Source organism: Pygoscelis adeliae, unplaced genomic scaffold, assembly GCF_000699105.1.
Source record: "Pygoscelis adeliae isolate BGI_AS28 unplaced genomic scaffold, ASM69910v1 Scaffold24, whole genome shotgun sequence".
Classification (NCBI taxonomy): domain Eukaryota; kingdom Metazoa; phylum Chordata; class Aves; order Sphenisciformes; family Spheniscidae; genus Pygoscelis; species Pygoscelis adeliae.
The window spans coordinates 3,013,731-3,034,548 of record NW_008824806.1 but is presented as its reverse complement, the minus strand read 5'-3'; the positions used below and the strand labels follow the sequence as shown (position 1 = coordinate 3,034,548).

Below are 20,818 nucleotides of genomic sequence, written 5' to 3'. Positions count from 1 at the left end.
CACTGAACACATTAAGGTCTGTAAATTTGTGACAACTGACAACTATACACTAGGTCTGTTAAACTGTACTTCCAAATTATTTTTTCTCTCATATTTGAAAAGTTTCAAGTTTCTTGACTCACTCCTGAAGGAAATATACAATGAATGTAAGCATTATTTATTGCTCAGTTTGTTAAAAGATTTTCACATAGCCTTGTTTGAAATACAGAAAAGTTTCCTCTAAGCCCCTAGTAAATGAATGCCAGTGCTTTTGAAACATAACAACAAAATTCTGCCTTGGCAAGGTTTTTTTATTTTTTAAGTTTTTCTTGAGTCATGTAAAATGGAGAAAACACTTGATCTGAAGCACAACTGGTAAATAATAACTCTTTTAAAAAATGGAGGTTTGAACTATGTGCATTATACACGTCTTTAGAAACTCTCTCTAGATAGAAAAAAATGATTTGCAGAAATCTGTCTCTTGACAGCAGACATGATTTCAAGTTTCTAGGTTTACTTGCTTGGAGTTTCATTATGCAGTTGTCTATTGTTTAGTTTATTAAGGCTAAGCAAGTCACAGGAGTTTTCTAACATGGGAGATGTTAATTTTCAGTTTGAATTATTTCTATCTGATTTTCTAGTAAGATTCAGAACTTCCTTTTTTTTTTTCTATTTTACTGGCATTTCTATGTTTCAAATTTAACAGGTTTATATGCATGAGGCACAACCTGTTCAGGTGTCATCACTGCATCTGTTTGAAAAGACAGGTTGTTGGTCCTTCTTTGTATATACATCCTCTTCGTGTCCACAACACTGCTGTTCGTACACTGTGCAGAGGGGTCAGCACTTCTGTAAAAACTTTCAGCACAATGGGCATGTTTCATGCACTGTTACCCAGTAGAGCAACCCATCCTTTGTTTGATATTCAGAGTCACAGAGGGATATAGGTCAAATGGTTTTAGTGTTGTTTCATGTTAGCCAGGAGAGCTAGGTGGGAACCTTTAACTGACCTATGTTTTTCATCCAGGCTCTCTTCTGTTAGGTCAGAAAGAAAGTCTGCATCTGGAAAGATCCCGCTCTTGCTAAGATTACATGCTGTGTAACCTAAGGACTTCTACAGACAGTCATCAAATCTTGAGGGAAAAGCAACTGCGCTGACTGCTGGTGAAATGAATTCTTCCTTGCTGTCCTAGGATTCTGGGGGATGGTGAAAAGCATATTTAAGCTCTGAGCCACCTCATCTGCAAGAACAAGCTTTGGCGGACCAATGTGAGAGGCAAAATACTCTTGCACTAGTGCCATTGGCTGTCATGCTTTTCTGGCATGTATTAATCCTGAATGTGTATTTATTCATTATAATAAAAACACATGGAGTTGGTGTAGAACTGAATAGGATCACAACGAACTGAAGACATCCTATTGACTCTGTGAAATGGGGTACACTGATGACTCAGATATACCTGATCCAAGCTAAAGTGTTATTTCTCGTAGTGTGAAACCTTCTGTTTCATAATACACGGTGTTCCAGAGGTATAAACTGAGAGGATTATGTTGTCTTTGCCCCTTGTCATGCTTTAGAACAGGTGTAAAAGGTTAAGTAAGGAAGCAAGGAAAATTGAATGGACTTTCAAAATCTCTGTTTGGATCATCACAGAGGTATTCAAACTCTTTGCATCACCCATTTTTTTAATCTCTTTTATAGTCAAATGCCTATGTCCCTTCTCAGTTTTTAGTGTCTGACAAATATAATGCAAGGGGACACACTTTTCATTTGTACTAAATAAATTCTAATTTAGGCATTGATTATCTTAGAAACTACATTTGAAAGACAGAAGTGAAAGACAGAACTGTACATCTCTATTAGTCATAAATCAGAGGTTGTGCAAACAGAATAGCCATAAGTCATCCATGTGTAGGATGTTGATATACATTTCTCATACCTCCTTTCTTAACAAGTAATTTCCAATTACAATGAGCAAAACAAATATATTTAGTGTTCCTAGAACATCAGGCATACAAATGTGTAAGAAAAGTTAAACCAGTCTGAAATTTTTAACTTCAGTACCCTAAAAATTACATTGAGATGTTTCAGTTTTTGCACAAGTTAGTGCATATACTGCAAAATGCACAGTATATACCTAACCTTCATCCTCATCAATAAACAAAAAATTGCAGGAGTAGAGAAATTATTTATACAGTGAAAATTATTTTTATTTGGTGCACCAAATCAATTTTCCTCTTCGAAGTCTCAATTGCTTTTATCAAATTTATAATTTTTCTTTCACTTTTTAAAACTCTTATTACATGGGAAAACGCTCTAACTACCAGGCTGTTATACCAAATGTGGATAAAGCTACCTTGTTCTTTCAGGCACCTATTCTCAGCAGATCAGTGTAGCTCATGAAGGTGCCTAATATTTAGACCCACAAGCTTTGGAGAGGGACATAAATTCAAATAAATATATATAAGTGACTTCCTTGCCACCCTGAAGGCTTTCTTAATTGCAGTTCATAGGCTCTATCTCTGAATAAACTGACTGTAACGAGAGCTGATGCTAAACTTAAGTTTTATACACCATACTACTGGGCCTAGCACAGATAATTTTAGAGACCTTAAAGTACATAATATGAGCATTTATCTTATGAGGTCTAGAACTGGTGTTTGAAGATCAGCATCAAACCTTTGAATTTGACTTCCTTGTCAGTTAATGTTAATGATGACATAAGATTCTGTGTCTCAGTGATCCCAAATTCTTTTTTTTTAATGTAAAAGTGCCAACATTACTTAGAGGCAAAGGCATATCGAACAACAACCTGAATTTCCACAGTAAGTATTTATGCAGATTTTATTTATTTATTTCTGGAGACTTTTTACAGCCAAGAATGTGAAAATTCACACTGAGTGTATTGAGGTTTTGAGGGGACTGGGCTGCTGTACACAATACAGAAACAGCAATTAGCTTCAAACCATTAGCTAATCTTTTTTATTAAATTACTTGTCTAATCTCAATGTGGGCAGTTCAGATCACAAACTGATGGAACTGTTCACTGGAAGAGACCTCTAGAGGTCATCTAGTCCAACTTATCAAAAATATCCTATGAATGTTCTCACAGTTGGGTATGTAGACACACCATGAACCGTATATTTTTATTTCCTACTCATTAGATTGGAAATATACTTAATCAGATAAAACAAGCACTTTCTCCTGACTTATTTTTTTCTGTAAGAGACTAACAGAAGAACAAACAAAAGGGAAGGAATTTTCCAGAAAAGGACAATGAGAATAGTTGTATTTTATCACATAGAACTTGAATGCTCTAGACAATAAATAAATGAGCTTTACAACCTATAAAACAAGCTTTCATTAAACTTTCTGTGAGACTTACAAATGCAACATACAGTAATACAATGCTTTCATCAAACCATAATTGAAATGGAAAAATCTTTGAATAAATTAGCATATTTTGAGTTATGTGCAAACGTATTCTTACATGGATGGGTAGTGTGATGGGGGAACCTGTCTTTGAGCTGCAACATTATCAGAGTTATTATCTTACTATCATTGTTTGCCTCATTTGCTAACAGCAATAGGGAAGAAAGGTGTCTTAGAAATGTTGTTTTCCCAATAAATGTCACAAGTATGGAGCTGCCTATTTAAAGCTACAGTATGTATCCAGGGACATTTTTATGCATGCATTATTTCAATTTACAATTTCTCTGATATACAGCTGGGTAAGATCAAGGTTCATCAAAAATTCTTTCACTTTTCCAGGAAAGTCTAGTAGTTTCCCAACACAGAGTTTGACAGAATTTTTGAAGAGAATAATCAACCAAAAGTAAAAGATCATTAACATTTAAGTTTAGCACAGGAGCATCTTTTGTGCAGCAAAAGCATTATCTACATATTTTTAAGATGGAAATGTGCAACAGCTCAGGGACATTTTTAAAACTGTGAGAGACCTATCGATGGACAAAAGAGAAAGAAAGACCATGTTGAGTGCATGCTTGATAGTCTGTGCAATTTATTGTGAAGTACCACTTGTACTAGGCGTGCCACAGAGCCATTGGTTTGAAAGGTTAATGACTGCAGCAATCACAATTTCAATTTACAAGAAATGGGATGACAGGAAGCCAAATACAAAATGGAGACGTCCCACTGTGATGGCAGCTGAGCAACAATTCATCAACAAGAATGCAGGAACACTGTAAAACCAGAGTGCTGGGGACAAACTTTTGAGCCTGGGGAGGGCTTAAGACTTCCTTTAAGCTCATTTTTCAAGGATAGTATAGAAGCTTTAAAATGGCTAAATGACCCAATATAGGCATAAGTTCTCCCTTGGTGCTTTTCCTTGTTAGGCCATCTGAAGGTGCTTATCTCACCTCCTTATGTTTGCTTTAGTGTATCTTCTCTTGTATTTTAAATATTGACCGTGACTACTACCAAAACAGCTGTTGCCAAGATAGGCATTTCAATACTCTTTGGGCCTTTCCTGAAGTTATCCTCTACTTCTTGCTTCCTAGAGCATCAGCTATACTGTAGTGTGATCTGAGACTCTCTGAAGCTTTCAGGTGTGTACTTACACGCAGAGATGTTATCTGAGGCCCTGTGCTCCTTGTGCTTGAATTACTTTTTGCTGGATTTGGTATGTAATTTCCCTACGCTGGAAAATCAAATTGATGAAAATATCTTTAAAGGTTTACCTTTTTATTTTTGTGTAAGTAAAAACCACAAAATAAATCAAACTTTGTAATCACAAACACTACAGAAATACAGGAGTACTTGCTGCTTTCTCATCTGAAGTCAGTCAGAACTATATGTAAGTAATTTGAAGTCATAAATAATAAATAACTGGACATAAGCTGTGAGAAGTTCTGATCATCCCTATCTCAGAACAGACATCCTAGAACTAGACAGAATTCAGGGAAATCAGCAGGTTGGAGTGAGATTATATAGACAACAACTTTTCAGTTAGGAAAAGAAGGGCATAAGTAGGAAATGTGTTACAGGTGTGTAAAACAGTGAATGTCTTGGAGAAGTAATGGTTACTAGTTTTCTCATAGCAGAAATAGTATAGTTACCTTATTAAAATAAAACACAGCAGGTTTAACACAGAAATGAATCATTTTTCACAGAAGGCATAATTAGGTATGGAGCTAATATCCCACAGGATGCTGTGGATGTCAAAATACCCTGGTAGGTTCAAAAGTGGTTATCACGGTTTATGGAAGAAACTTTGGTTAAAGTATGTAAAATACAAAGATGCAGTTATAACTTTCAGCACAGGAAGTATTTCAGTAGCAGAATGCAGGGTGACAGAACAGTACGTTAGCGGAATTATCACTCTAAATTCCCCTTATTCTTATATCCTTTCTCTCATCTGGCCACTCTTGAAAACAGGATACTGAGGTAAAAGGACTGAGTACTGCTTTTCTTCTACTTCATCAATTGTTTTTTCTTTATCATGTCTGGGACCTATTTCTTCCTACCATTCTTGCATAAAGACAGAGGGAAAAATGTCCGTACTAGAAAGGCTGTTGAAAATATACAGAAAAAAATTCCACTTTGCTTATTCATTACTTTCTGACACACCTAAACCATTATTATAATATAGAGATACCCAAGTTCTTCAGAAAGAAATCATAGAATGATAGAATGCTTTGGGTTGGAAGGGACCTTAAAGATCATCTAGTTCCAACCCCCCCTGCCATGGGCAGGGACGCCTTCCACTAGACCAGGTTGCTCAAAGCCCCATCCAACCTGGCCTTGAACACTTCCAGGGATGGGGCATCCACAACTTCTCTGGGCAACCTGTTCCAGTGCCTCACCACCCTCATAGTGAAGAGTTCCTTCCTTATATCTAATCTAAATCTACCCTTTTTCAGTTTAGAGCCATTACCCCTTGTCCTATCACTACACGCCCTTGTAAAAAGTTCCTCTCCAGCTTTCTTGTAGGCCTTCTTCAGGTACTGGAAGGCTGCTATAAGGACTCCTCGGAGCTTTTTCTTCTCCAGGCTGAACAACCCCAACTCTCTCAGCCTGTCTTCATAGGAGGGGTGCTCCAGCCCTCTGATCATCTTCGTGGCCCTCCTCTGGACTTGCTCCAACAGGCCCATGTCCTTCTTATGTTGGTCAAAATGTCAGTTTTGAACTTATATCTACTATCACCATAGTAGGTATGGAGTTTTGTCCTTTCTAAAGCTTAAAGTTTTGTGTTCATTAAGGTTATTAATATTTGCACTATTACAGATACTTTATCTTCTGGTAGTATTACAGTTTAACTATTGAAAATCTCCCTTTTTTTTGGCTCTATATAAGAATAGAGTTGCTCTCTGTTCCTTCTGTAAAGAGATAGGCACTCTGTGGATTTTTAGATGGGAAAATGCTGCCTGAAACCAACATTCACTCCTAGACTAGCAAGCAGTAACTAGTTTAACTGATATGGTTGAACTAGCTTAACTACTGCATGTTGATTCCAAATATCAAGTGCTCACATAGCAATAGTTACTCTATAGTTCATTGGTGATACAAATACAGCAAAAATCCATATATACGGCATAATTCTGTTGAATCAACGAGAGCACATGGAGTGACTACACCAGCTGATTCTAGCTATGTTGCCTTTAGGACCCCAGTTTGCACTACAGGTCTTTTGAGCTCCTGCCAGTGCATCGTGCAATGCTGGTGCTACTGTGCTGTGGGACTTTGTAAATTTAGTCTAACAGGAGCATAATGTCAGCAGAGCTACAGCAACTTAAATTCATGCCTTAACATATCTTGCTTTATATAATTAAATCGTTGAAGAGAGAGTAAGATAGGCAAACATCAGGCGAAAAGCATAAAGCACAGAGATAGGATCCGCACAAGTTTTGATGGTGTCATGTTAACGATGTGTGTCAGTGTGTTTCATTAAATATTTTCAGTGGAGTTTCCTTCCTAGTGGAATGATTAAACAGAATATCACAGAATCCCATAATGGCTGAGGTTGGCAGGGACCTCTGGAAGTCATCTGGTTCCACCCCCCTGCTCAAGTAGGGCCACCTAAAGCAGGTTGCCCAGGACCGTCCAGACAGCTTTTGTATATCTCCAAGGAGGGAGACTCCACAACCTCCCTGGTCAAACTGTACCAGTGCTCAGTCACCCTCACAGTGAAACAGTATTTCCTGATGTTGAGAAGGAACCTCCTGTGTTCCAGTTTCTGCCCATTGCCTTTTGTCCTGTCTCTGGGCACCACTGAAAAAAGCCTGGCTCCGTCTTCTTTACACCCTCCCTTCAGGTATTGATATACATTATAACATACACATTGATGAGATCCCCCCTGAGCCTTCGCTTCTCCAGGCTGATCAGTTCCAGCTCTCTCAGCCTTTCCTCATAAGAGAGATGTGCCAGTCCCTTTAGTCACCTTTGTGACCCTTCATTGGACTCTCTCCAGCATGTCCGTGTCTTTCCTGTATTGGGGAGCCCAGAACTGGACACAGCACTCCAGGTGTGGCCTCATCACTGCTGAGTAGAGCAGAAGAATCACCTCCCTCGACCTGCAGGCAATACTTTGCCTAATGCAAATGCCCAGGATACCATTTGCCTTCTTTGCCACCAGGGCACATTTCTGGCTCACGTTCAACTTGGTGTCCACCAGGACCCCCAGGTCCTTTTCTGCAAAGCTGCTTTCCAGCTGGATAGCCCCCAGTATATATATTGGCGCATGAAGCACACACATGAAGCACACAAGGGTGGAGATATTGGCAGGATAGTGTTAAGCTGGATCAGAAAGAAGGGGAGCAAGAAGGGAGGTGGCCTGTGGCAGACAGAAGTGGATGATTGAGCACTGTCAAGGGGAGACCATCTAAGCGCATACCATAGGAGGCACTTTAATGCCATCCCGTATCAGTACCCACCAAAGCTGCTCAAACTGCATTTGGTAAAACCTAAATATGTGACAGGAAAGATGAACTAATCCACATAGGCAAGCTGCTCATAGAGCTGTAGAGCATTTTGCAGTAGAAACTGATAAATATGAGAAACAAAACAAACTCCAACTCAGTTGAAAGTTTTGAAATCCCTCATTTCTGAAGCCTAATGCTTGGGCTAAAGACTACTACTTTAAATTGATTTACGTTTATAACAGTCACCAGCCCTAGACATGCTTTACAGCATTTTTGAAAGTAATTGATAATTTTGCAATTATATTAAACACAAAAAACCCTGAAGTTCATGCTCATTAGCTCTAAATAGTCAAAGATATTTATACATGCATGTCTTGAATTATCATGTGCTGATAAGGAAATGAAACACCTGAATAAAGATGTATTACCATGTATTACCATTGACACTGCTTTGATGTAAGTAGAACTTACATCTTAGAACACAAAAGCATATGAAGAGCTGGAATTCCTCTTTTCAAAAAATGGTAAACCAGTAATCAATTAAAATCCTTTCTTATAACTTATTCTCTTTTTCCATACCTCATTTCATGCAGAGAATTATCAAGGTCCTTAATTTCTGAGACTCTAAAAATAATTATTCTTAGAGAAACAGAGAGAAGGCTTATTTTATCCACTATACTTTATACCTTTTTGCCTTAGATAATTAGGAACATTAGTTCATGATTTGCAATACCTAGGGAATACTGTCATTAGCAGGGGAATGTTCTCTGGTACCCTGAGGAAATGAAAAGCTTTTAAGAGCAATCACTGTTAATCACTAACATGCCAACATTATATACCTTCTGGAACTGAGGATGATATATAGACAGGACACATTAAGTAACCCTGTATTTTACTTGCATTGTAGGCTTTTGATAAAAATGTAGTTTTAAAACATCCATTTTCATGGCTTGCTTTCACTACAAAATACATGGTATCTAAGAATTCTGTAAGATCTACACTTCTTTTACAAGCTATTGAAAACATTCTCTCTGATTCCATAGTTGAGCTTCCTTGTGCTTTTAGCATTATTATACTTTGTTACACAATTTCACTTTAGTGGTAAATGCCAAGGGCAAGAAGAAAGCCCTTTTGTAAGGGTGAAAGAAAAACTAAATCAAAAGGTGATAAATGCAATTAAATTTATTTTTACCTCCAGCTCAGCAGGAGACTTAGCACCCCAACAGTTGCAGTGCTCACAACTGAGTACATAGATTAACATTATACACTCATGATTTGCAAGCAATTGCTATTATTGAAGTTTTTTTAATATCAAGTATTTTCTATCCAATGTTAATGGCATATAATATCTTACAGAAGTGTTAATCACATGAAAGATAGTAGAATAAAACAGAGAGAAAAAGGCTATTTTCTTAAGAAAGCAGCGCTTTTTTTGCATAGTATTAAAAAAATGAGGGGCAGCTCTTCCTTTTGGTATAGAGTCAGAATTTAATACTACTTAGTAAAATCTTTTTGTGTCTTATTTCTCTGCTGTACTAACCATGGGTCCCTTACATGCCAGCACCAAGCCCAGCACCACCGGACAGCAAGTACACACTGGAAAAGGAGGCAGACTGCATTCATGCACTGGGGTCCTCAGTGGGGATCCCCGCCAACTAAAAACAGTGGACCTGCCAATAGAGCACATATATCAGCAAAAAAAATCACAAATGATGACTCCCAGTAAAGGGATCTGACAAGTTTATATAATTGGGGAGCTAGGAAGTTAGCTGTCCACCTAACAAAAAATTCCTCCAGTGCAATTTATGCCAATTACTTCTTGTGATAGCTATTGTGAACACAAAAATCAAAATCTTTCTTCTCACTGACCAAATTCTTCAGGACTTCCATTCTCTCCCATAATTTCATCTTTAGACAAACAACTCCAACACAATTTTCAATCTGTCCTTGAACAAAGAACTACTATACTACGTTATAATTATTCTGTTCTGGATGCTTTCTAATTTGTCTGCATCTTTTGGTCATTAAATGGCTCAGTTGTTGCAGAGTGGTTATTTCCTCACCTAAGCAGACATGCAGTATTTAGTTACTGAATCCCATGAGCTCCATTGCCAGTCATACTGCTGAGATTGCAGTGGCCTAGCCTGTAAATGGATAGTAAATTCAAAAAGGAAGTGCTTACATTCTTGAAACCTCTATATAAGATCTGAAGTTCCTTCTTTGTGAATTTACTCTGTGCTTCCAGCAGTTCAAGAGCTTCAGGTCTATGTCGTACTGTGGCCATTTCCATTTCATCTTCTACAGTGTCTGCAGAACACAAGAGGCAGAGAAGGAAAGCTCAACAAGAAATACAGGATACAGAAATATCTAAGCCTTGCAGAAAAAAAGAAAGTTAAATGACATTCTTCTAAAGAACGGCTTTTGCAGCTTTAAAGACAAATAGCATGTTCATTTTGAACTCACTGTCTGCTTCAGTGTCTGCACATAGCATGGAACAGCAGTGATGATCCAGCAGCCTGGATATTATCACATCAGTACAAATAGCAATAAACTGGAAAGCCAACATTACGCAAGGGCATGCATGACACATTCAGAATGACTTTTCTGTTTCTACAACTCTCTGAGCAAAAAAACCTAATTTTATAAACTTTAGTGACTCCAGAATACTGTAAATTTTCCCTTGGTTAGTTAATGGATGTGAATTCACTGTATCAGACTGGGATTCTCAGTGTTCTCCTTTTACCATGAAGTTGTGCTTTGGAAAGTGTGTGAGACTGATGTTGCATATTCAACAGCACACCTTACTTTCAGTACTGTATAAAAAACCCTTTAGGGCAACATGATTATTCACGGTGAGCGGCTTAAGTGGGGAATATGAGTATTTTAGTGACCTCATCATTAAGTGCATAAGAATCTGGATATACGCATTCAAGACTTACAGCTGAGTGCAGCCCTAAAAGAATGCGAGATATCAATGCATTTTTTTCCAGGTAGAGTTTTAAAAGTGAAAGTTCAATAAAATAGCTAAAGAAACTTACAGTATGTATTTTTATATGGGGTGCCAGCCATATAACTGATCAAAAATATGAATGTGTGCATCTGTTTTTAAGTACTCCCAGCATTAAACAGTTTATGTAGTACTCCAGATTAATTTAATCAAATCACTGCCTTATTCTGGTTTAAGAGTTATACCAACTATAGAAAAGTAACTTGAGAGAAAACAAACACGCATAATTGTCACTTCTACAATGCTGAAGATATATATTTTTTTTCATCAGGGTGTGGGACTCTGTATTCTTAAAATAAAGTTTTATTCAGTTCAATTTTCATAAGAGCACAATATTAGGATACTCCATTAAAACAGTATTATGCTTACACCTTCACATATTTTTGTTCTGCTGCAATGCAGTAATAATAACTTTCAGCTGCTTAGGAGAAATCTGGCATCAGAAGATACAGTTCAGCTTAACAAAAAATGAACATCCTTTAAATAGATATAATCGTAATATATAAACTATTTGGATAAATCTTCACAAAATTGCAGGGCCTTGTCTTTTCTCCTGTCAATAGAGATGTTGCTGTTAGCACTTATCTGAGGAAGATGATCTCCCAGATGATCTGTGTCACCTGTGGTCTTATCTCAGAATGTCCATTGTGTACTGGCTTATGGAAAACTATAATATGTTTCTCTTTAATTTTTCTTTATAGATTATATCATATGACTTGTAGACCACTACCATCTTTGTGAAAACTTCCAATCTAAATGCTCTTGACAAAAATCCCAACAGACACAACTTTACATTGACCTTATGATGTCTGATAATAGTTTTAAAGGGCCAGTATCTGAACTCACAAGATTATAAGAAAATTTCAGCTCTCTTCTTTAATAAGACACTGTGAGGTGCAAAGAGGAAGTCTTGAAAATCCTGCCTTTATAGATGAAATTGGAATAAAGTAGTTCCAGTGTTAAGAAGCTGTCTTCTCAATTTATGGAAGGTGTAGCAACGTTCTTGAGTCCCATTTTAATTCTGCATAAGAACATCCAGGATTTATTTTGCACAGTTTCTAAAGCATTTCCATCATCTCTTAAGGGATTAAATGTTTATATTCTCTATATAGTCACTAAAGTCTCTATAACAATGTCATGCTGTAGATATGCAGCCGAATTTTTTTTGTCAACTGCAAGTCAACACTAGGTGCTTATACTAAATTGACAAAAGAATCAACCTGAGAATAAGTATTGTTGAAAAGTCACTTAAGTGTTTTATATGCCAAGAGCAATTGCTTAGACAGAAAGGGACTTAACTGGAAATGAGCTCTCTAAGCATCCATTTGTGAAACATCTGGCTACCTAGAGAGACATCTACAAGCTTTTCTAGAAGTTAAATGAATACACACAATAAATGTGAGGCTAGAGATAAAGGCCAGACAACGTGATGCTGAGCACAATGTTTGGTATATCCTTAGTAATAAACAATTTTATTGTGTTTTAATGATTCAGTGAGAAGGTAGAAGACTGCAGTGCGGTGATGATATTGTCTTTCTGTTAATGAAAAGGTTCAGTATAACAGTCTTTTCACACTCTATTTCTGTAGTCTCTTATAGATATAAATAATAAAAAAATATGACCACCATAAACTTCCTTATAATGTGCCAACTATGCTGATTAAAACACTATAGCATTCATGAGTCACTTGCAGGGTTTTAATTTTTTTCTTCACATTTATGGCTACTGTTATCTAGACTGGAAAAAAAATCTATACTTTAAAATATGCAGTGAAAATGTGTGAAAATATGTGTATTTCTAAACCTTAATGATTTCTGTGGCATTAATGAAAAATTAGTTATTTCAGTTGTCTAGTTTCTTCAGCCTAAGAAAGTTAGGGGGTTTTGGGTGTTTTTTATAAAAGGCTAGCACGTCAACTGAAAAACAGAAACAAGTTCATATTGGCTCATTAATATATTAAACAAAATATTCTTACTGATTTCATTAATAAGTAGCTTTCTTCTAGCTAAATAGTAAAGACAGTTTTTAATGCATTTGCCACAGGAGCTATGCTTTGAACCTTTCATTGTTCATTAAAGAAGAGAATGGTAAAAGCAATGCAAAAAGCAGACATACTCTTCAAATAATGGCAGATGGAGAAGCATGCCTAAAGTCAGGGCTCAGTTCATATCTGTAAAAATTGTGCACATGCATTTGCCTGCACAAACCCCAAATTATAGCTCTCCTATCTATTTAATAACTGCATGCACACATGCTTTTCATTTCCAAAACCATTCTTGAGTCTAGTCCTCTCTCTAGCACATGCATTTAAACATTTAGCTAAGGAAGGATGAATTTAAGTTTAGGCTTACTAGACTAAAGCACACAAATAAGAAAAAGCATTCTTTGACATGCTTTGTTTAATGGGAATGCTGAAATAAGATTTTATTTATGCAAGTAACCTTTTTCTGCTCATATTGATAGAAGTTAAGCACAGAGTGCAAATTCAGGCTATGTATATTTCAACAAATTACTTGTTTTAAAAATATTCCCCTTAAAATTTCTAAGGAGTTCACATTATGTGGTTGTTATTGTCGGTAGTGCTGGCTTCATTCCCAGTACATTACAATGTTGCTTCTTTCATGCTAGCACATTATGTCAAAATGGGATAATAACAATGTGTGTCTACAATGATATTCTTATTTAAGATAATATTTTCATTTAATATAACATTCTTACTTAACAGAGTATTTCATTATTGACAAGAGTACAGAGAAAAATGCTGAATGCATCTTTTTCTACTATTTGGTTCTCAAATATGAAATATTCAATGCAAGTTTTATTTTGACTTCTCCTCTGGTTTATAAAACAAACACTTTCAGCAAGAAAATACAAGTGGTCAAGCTCACTAAGACTGACTCGGAATATTTTTGTATTACTTATGCAGACAAAAAGCGTGCACAGAAATGTGCAAGAAATAAGGATGTGTTGCCCTCTAACCATCTTCAAACAAACAGATCAAACCTTCTATTCCTTCTATTCTATTTCCTTTTTCTATTCTATGCCCCACCCTGGAAGTGTGCAAGGTCAGGTTGGATGGGGCTTCGAGCAACCTGGTCTAGTGACAGATGTCCCCACCCATGGCAGGGGGGTTGGACTAGGTGATTTTAAAGGTTTCTTCCAATCCAAACCATTCTGTGATTCTATGATTCCTTTTATAGTCTAAGGCTATATTACGCAGGTCACGTAGCTGAAAGCAACTTCTACATAATGAATTACTATCAGGTAACATGACAGTAACTGACCTTTTTAAGCTACCCTATTTTCAAGTAAAACACGTCAGTTGAAGCCACCATGAAAAAGTCACTGTGAATCCATATCTTTAGTCCTTTTCGTCTTTGAGGTCTCAAATACTTAGAAAGGAAAGCAAGTACCAGTCTTTGTGGAGGAGTATATGAAAGGCAGTGAAGTGGGCTAGCAAAAAGAAAGCCTAGATCCATACCACTGAAGTCTAGGCACTTCATAGGGGCCTGTGTTTGTAACCAAGTTGCCTCGGGTTGTCCTATAATCACTGGACACAAGGAACTGCTCTTGGAGGCATTTTTTTACCTTAGATTGATCGATATGCTTTATCAGAAGAGTATACAGGAAGCACAGGGACCACTCAGCTTCTAATTTTAGGTGCTCAGATTAGTGCCTAGAATTAAGCCAAATTAATCTAGAATGATTTGGGTCCACAGGCATATTTTAAAATCAGTTATAATAGCCAATTTATATAGGAAGACATTAGTGTTATTACTATAATTAATCTCTATCTAGGTATAGATCTATATGTATGTATGTATGTATCTATGTATGGATCTTCCTCTCTTTCTCCCTCCCTCCCCCTATTTTTATCTGTTAGCTACCCTGGAGAGATTTTATTTCCTCACAGCATATCAAGACATTAAAGGTAGTGTCACTGTGCTTTTCCTTTATCTCTGCATTCACATACTTTTTTTTTCAATCTCATTATTATTTTTCTTTCAGACACATACTTTAGGTCTCATTCCCTAAATAGTTTGATGTTACATAGTCAAAACCTGCAGGGCCAAGCCTTTCCTCCCAGACCAGTACTACTGATACTATCCTATATATTGGATAGCAAGAACACACAGACACGTGCACACATGTACACAAAAAGACACCATTTTTGAAATACATTGAGAGCAGGTATTTAATTTAACCAGTGAGACACTTCTCAGCTAGCTTGCAGAGCGTAAGTGCCAACCCAGCAGCTCCTGTGCGGCAGACCCTGGCACTGGTATCTTGCCATTCTGCTCTGCACCGACAAATCTGTTACCAGCCCACAAATCTGTTCATCACTTCCTTTTAAACCTCAACAGAGCACAGCAGCTATCTTGTCTCTCAAATGAGCAGTTAATGAAAGTATAACTTTTGATGCATGCAAACCTAAAAAAAAATCAAATGAGAAATAAAACTTGCTTTGAGTAACAGGAGATGTCGTTTTGGCAGCCGAGCAGGGCAAGAGCTTCATAAGTCGCTCTTTAATGCTGCGTTTGGTACTGTTCTGAGCGTAGAGGAAACCTAAAAAATATATTATCAGGACTGTTAACATAGGCTTGAGAACAATTTCTGTACATGCTGCAGAGTTCATCATTATATCAGAATCCTGATGGGAAAAGGCCAAACAGATGGCAGCCATCCTGAATTGCAAAGGGCAACCAGAATTTCTGAACAGGACAACAAAACTGTTTTGGTTTTGTGTCTTTCCAATAAAGGGGATTTTTTTTTGTATATGTGCATCTCTTGTAAACTTCTTATAACCCACTTTAAAACATCTAACAGAGAAGTATCAGATTATGTATTTGAAACCACACAACGTTAGAGTGTGCTTGTAAAAATTTTAATGTTAAAATATCTTAAAGACTTTTAAGTCTATTTGATTTTGAAATTTCATATGGAAACCAAAACCAAATAAAAATCTCAAAGATATCTTTTGTTGTCCTTTCTGGCAGTTTTCTAGTTCCACAGCTGAGTTTTCCCATATAATTCATTCAGCAATTGTGATAACCAACCTGGTACTTTTGCCTTTTCTGAATATTAAAATACCAACCATGATGTGTAGCCAGTCTCCCTTCTCTTTAATATTTGGCATTCTACATATATATATATAAAAATATTATTTATATTTCATTTTTAAATACTGACATGTCTGAATAGTTGATGTTCATGTGCCATAAAGCAGGTGAACAGCATTACCCTTATTTACTGTGAAGGAAATTGTCGGAGTAACTGCCTGTGAGGTGTAACTAACCATTTTATACAAAATGGGTGATACAAGCAAGCATCTCCTGGATGGATATTTGCTGCAAATGACAGACTTAACATCTGTAAAACAGCTGAGTAAATGATTTATGTTCCTGAGAAAAGTAGAGCTCGGTTTGGACATTATGCGATTCCTGCACTTTTCATCTCGACTGTATGCGCTCAAACACAAACGCTGCTCTGCGATGGCTCTTGCTACAACAGCAAGAATGCAAAACAGATGGGGCAAGAAATGAAAGACACGACTGACAGCAGGATAATCCTGGGTTATCCCTGCTACTGTACTTGTGCTGAATACTGGTGTTACTGACATGATGTAGAATAGTTTCCCCTCCTGTCACCAAACCAGACAGAGTGGGAACCTCCCACCTGTAACACTAAGTGGAGCTTGTAGGGAATCGTGAGAAAGTATGTACTTGTATTTGGGAACAGGAGGAGAAGGTGAGAAGGCTTTAAGGATATTAAGCTTTGTAAATGAAAGAAAAAATATTTCTCTGTTTGCACACAAGTAAAACATTGGAAATGAAATTAAAGAAATGGGAAAAAACAGGAAAGACTCAACCGCAGCCTTAAAATGTCAACCAACTATTACCAGGCAAATTCTGCCTCTGCGAGAACAGCAGCTCTGGTGAATGGACAAAACAATCCAGCTTCAGCACAAGGTCAAATGGACCTAAAAGACCATCTCTGGAAATGTCAAAACTTTTTAATACAAATAATAAGAATAAATACACTTATAATCTGTAGCACTTAACCATCAGCCCAACTCAGAAACACTGTGCAGGTAAATGCATAAAATAAAAGACAATCTGTGATCTGATGGGTATCTCAAACTCCATATTTTTAGTTTGAGTACAAAAACTGACCCCTTAAATGTATACCTTGTGGTCTCAGCTGGCAGTTTCTGCACTATCACGCTATGCTTGTACTGTAGGTATCTGAACACAAAATTTGTTTATCTTAAAGATTTTTTTATTTATTAGGAATTCTTCTAGCATAGACATGATCTAGAAATATTTACTTCTAGTTTGTTAATTTGAGTTAAGATTTGCAAAGGTTTACTGTCCATGTATTACTTACATAACAACATAGGTCCACAACCTATGTAATTACTGAAGATGTATACAGTGCTTTGCAAAACCTAAAGGGATGTATTATTTCCAAAGAGTTTGAAGCTCAAAGCCTTGAGTAAGCAAACAATTTTGCTACTTTTATGCTCACACAAAAGCTCACAGAATTCAATGCAAACCATATGGGCTTTGCAGTGGTATGATCAAGGCCAAAAATAAAATGAAATATATGGGAGAAAGTAATATCAGGGGAGTAACTTAGGAGGACAGTATAATTTTTGTACTCACTTCTGGCAGGTAATTTAAAATGTTGACACTAAGATCAGGGCAGAGGTGAAGGAATTGGTTTATCTTCTCACAGTATGAGGAAGCAGCATGGAAGCTTTTCTCTCCCAGTGGCTGCAGTCAGTTTATTCTGCAGCTATTGCAGTACACCGTCGTGACCTCCTGATCAGTACTACAGCTTTCAGTGTGATTTTTCATGAGTAAAGGACTACTTAATACAGCGAAAACATGTTGCACACTGGACCTATGCTGAGTCTGTGTTTAATACACATTGAAACACTAAAAGTGTTAATTAAGATGAAATTTTGTAATAATTTCTGTGAATTCTGTAGCTATTCATCCAGTTCAAAACAGGTTGAGGAAAAAGCTGTGGCCATTAAGAAGCTAATTAATCTAAGCTAGGTTAAAATTTATTACATGGTAAGAGATTCTTATCGTATTACCGATCTTCAAAATGGCTGTTCATGAAAAGACGAAGAGCCATGAAGCACCAACACACTGATAATGATGGAGTGATGCTGCTTCCTTCAAACTTCTAGAATAGAATAATAGTAATTCTTAGCCTGCAAATGGATATTCAGAAGCTGAATTTTCCAAACTTTTCTTGACTTTTTTTTTTTTTAATAATTGGTTGACTAGAGATTTCATAGCTGTTATCCCTAACCCAATCAGCCACAAACTCCTCTGGGCTAAGTGTGAAGGTTCTTCAAATTCAGGTTAGTTAACTGGCTCTGCTTGCTCTTGGGTTTGATAATTTGTTCCTCTGAAATGAAAATAAACTGTGAGACACACTTTTCCCTAGAATTCACTATGGGAGTGTCCTAGAACTCATCTCCATATGATACCACCTGGAATTGTGGGCGATTGTCCCAAGAGGTGCTCATGCTTCACAAAACATTCTGTAACTGGAGCATGGCTTACGTATTCTCATATCGAGGTACTGCTGTACTGATATATGTGCTGCATATAGATATTGGGCATATACTAGACATCCTTTGGGAGTGACTGCTATTTAGCATGATTTGTATCTGTAGTTGCAACTTATAAATGAACCAAGGGCTTAAAACTCTGATTTACAGATATTTAGAGAACTGTAACTCTACAATTTTATTAATAAAAGTTTAATATGGAGAGTACCATGCATATACATGGTCAGTACAATTGTTTTCTGAATTGCTACTTTTAAAAATCATATTTGGCCAAAAGCATCCAGATCATTGTTATGTGTGTGACCTAGTCACTCCAATATCACAATGTTGACAGGCTGGTGTAGATCTGACACTAATGGTTACAAAGAAATACACAAAGAAGCACAAAAAATTTTCCTCATTAGATAACAAATTAATATAGTCATAAAAGACTTTAAAAGATAAGGAAAAAGGATGCATTAGAATATAAAATTTATTATTGAGAAATTATAAGTGATTTATAAATGACCATATATTCCTAATCATATATGTCTATACCTAGACTATCTTAACTTTTTACATATTTACTTTTCTCAGACATTTGATCCCTGCTTTAGAAAGACAGTACATATTACATATTGCCCTGTTGTTACAGAGACAGATGAGACTACCCCAGGAAAGACTGTCAAGCCAAGGGATTTTTGCAGGAGTTTTCAGAGGCAAAATATCTCTCTTTCTAAGTGTGATTGTTTTCTTTGCAAATTCTTTGTAGTCAGCATGAAAGCGAGGGCAGGTAGGCCACTTTTTGCTGGTGTAGCAGATAAATCAGATAGTCTGTCTCACATCCCCACTAAGTGCACAAGATGGACTGTGCTGTGGCTGCCCTTGCCCCCAAAGTCTTGCCCACCTTTCCTGCCTGCAGCAAATGCCCTCTGTTCAAAGAAGCACTCTCCTGCCTTGCTTCCTGCCTCATTGGTGACTTTTTATAATGCGATTTGGGTGATAAATGTCAACCCGGAAGGCACACTCATCTGAGTACTTAAAAGAGCTTTTTGAGCAGGTAATAATTCTATTTTATTGGAAGTTAAAAAACTAGAAACAATTCTCCCAAAAAATTCTTCCTTCACTCTCAGTGAAAAAGTCACCTGTAAAACTACCTCTTTTTTCTTCCCTCTTTTTCCCTCTATGTTTTTTTATTTTTGTTTACTGTTTTCTTTCTCGAAGTCTTGCTCCTTTATTTAGCAAAGACAGCAGATGAGCTTCTACTGTTTAAGTCTTGCTGCATTTTTTACTCAGCAGTATTACAATTCACTGGCCACATCCACTGCCTTGGCAGTACAGCTAAGCTCCCAGTCGTGCTGGAATTCGGATTTTGTTCACTTACAGGATTTTAAGTCTTCCCATGAAAATGTGAAAAATGCCTATGTTGTGTTAGTTCTGAATGTGACCTTTTTGGATGTGTTCTGAATGTGACCTTATACCTTAGCATAAGGCCTGAAAGCCAAGCTACACAGGTCATTTTCCTAAATCTAAAATTTTGGTAGGAAGTGACAAAGATACTGAAAACCAAAAAAAGAAATGCATGAAGTGTTTTGTTGGCATAATAGTCTACGCTCAATTTCAGCTGTATGATGGAATTTCTCCCAGGGCCTTAAGGGCTGGCAGCCCCACTAAGCCTATTAATGGTTCAGCACAGATGGAGAGGCAAGGGAGACAAAATAAGGTGCAGATTTCATATTCACAGTTCAGGACTTGTGGAAGAGAGCCAAATCAGAGTACGTGTTCCTTCTGTGTAGTGAGTCTGGGAATTAAACAAAATTATGTACAACATAAATATTTATAAGTCTCAGCCTCAGTTCTTTGGAAACACCTGCTGAGGAACTGTGAGTTGTCAGTAGGCTACTTTACAGATCATCAGCATTTTTTGCCAACCCAGGAAAACATTCTTGCCAATCTCATTTGTCTGTACATATGTATTTTTAATGATTCTTCCTCTACAGCCCCTAACTTTCTGTTTTTCATCTCAAAATACACCTATCAGCTTCATGGACTACTAAAGCCCTAAAAAACACATCAGATCTGCTACAAGGAGAAGCTGTCAAGGTACTGAGCTGAAAAAATGGATGGCAGCATTTTAGGGACTACCCTGAAACATGCATTCAAGAGTGAGATTGCTCTTCTTCACTTTAAATTGCCTTGTACATACTGTTTTAAATCAGCCTCCTAATGGCAGACCCAGATTAGGAGCTGGTAGCTACACTTCTCTACCAACAAATTAGAGGTCAGGGTCAATTGGGAAGTCTGGAGGCCAAAAGTACTTGAACATGGATTGAAAATGAAGGATCGAGAACAAGTGGTCTTGTCAAAAACAGTAGCTACAG

At 37.0% G+C, this 20,818-nt stretch overlaps 1 protein-coding gene across 4 annotated transcripts in view; it reads right to left on the bottom strand.

Annotated features, from left to right (window-relative positions):
* Positions 1-20,818, bottom strand: part of KCNIP4 (Kv channel interacting protein 4) — a 466,638-nt gene that overhangs the window by 39,379 nt on the left and 406,441 nt on the right. For 3 of the 4 annotated variants that reach the window (XM_009324063.1, XM_009324067.1, XM_009324066.1), the window contains exon 2: positions 10,043-10,167. In XM_009324063.1, the coding sequence (XP_009322338.1) occupies positions 10,043-10,167 (125 nt within the window). Of the gene's footprint in view, positions 1-10,042; positions 10,168-15,331; positions 15,389-20,818 lie in introns of those variants that run through there. The other variant, XM_009324065.1, reaches the window with a different exon arrangement.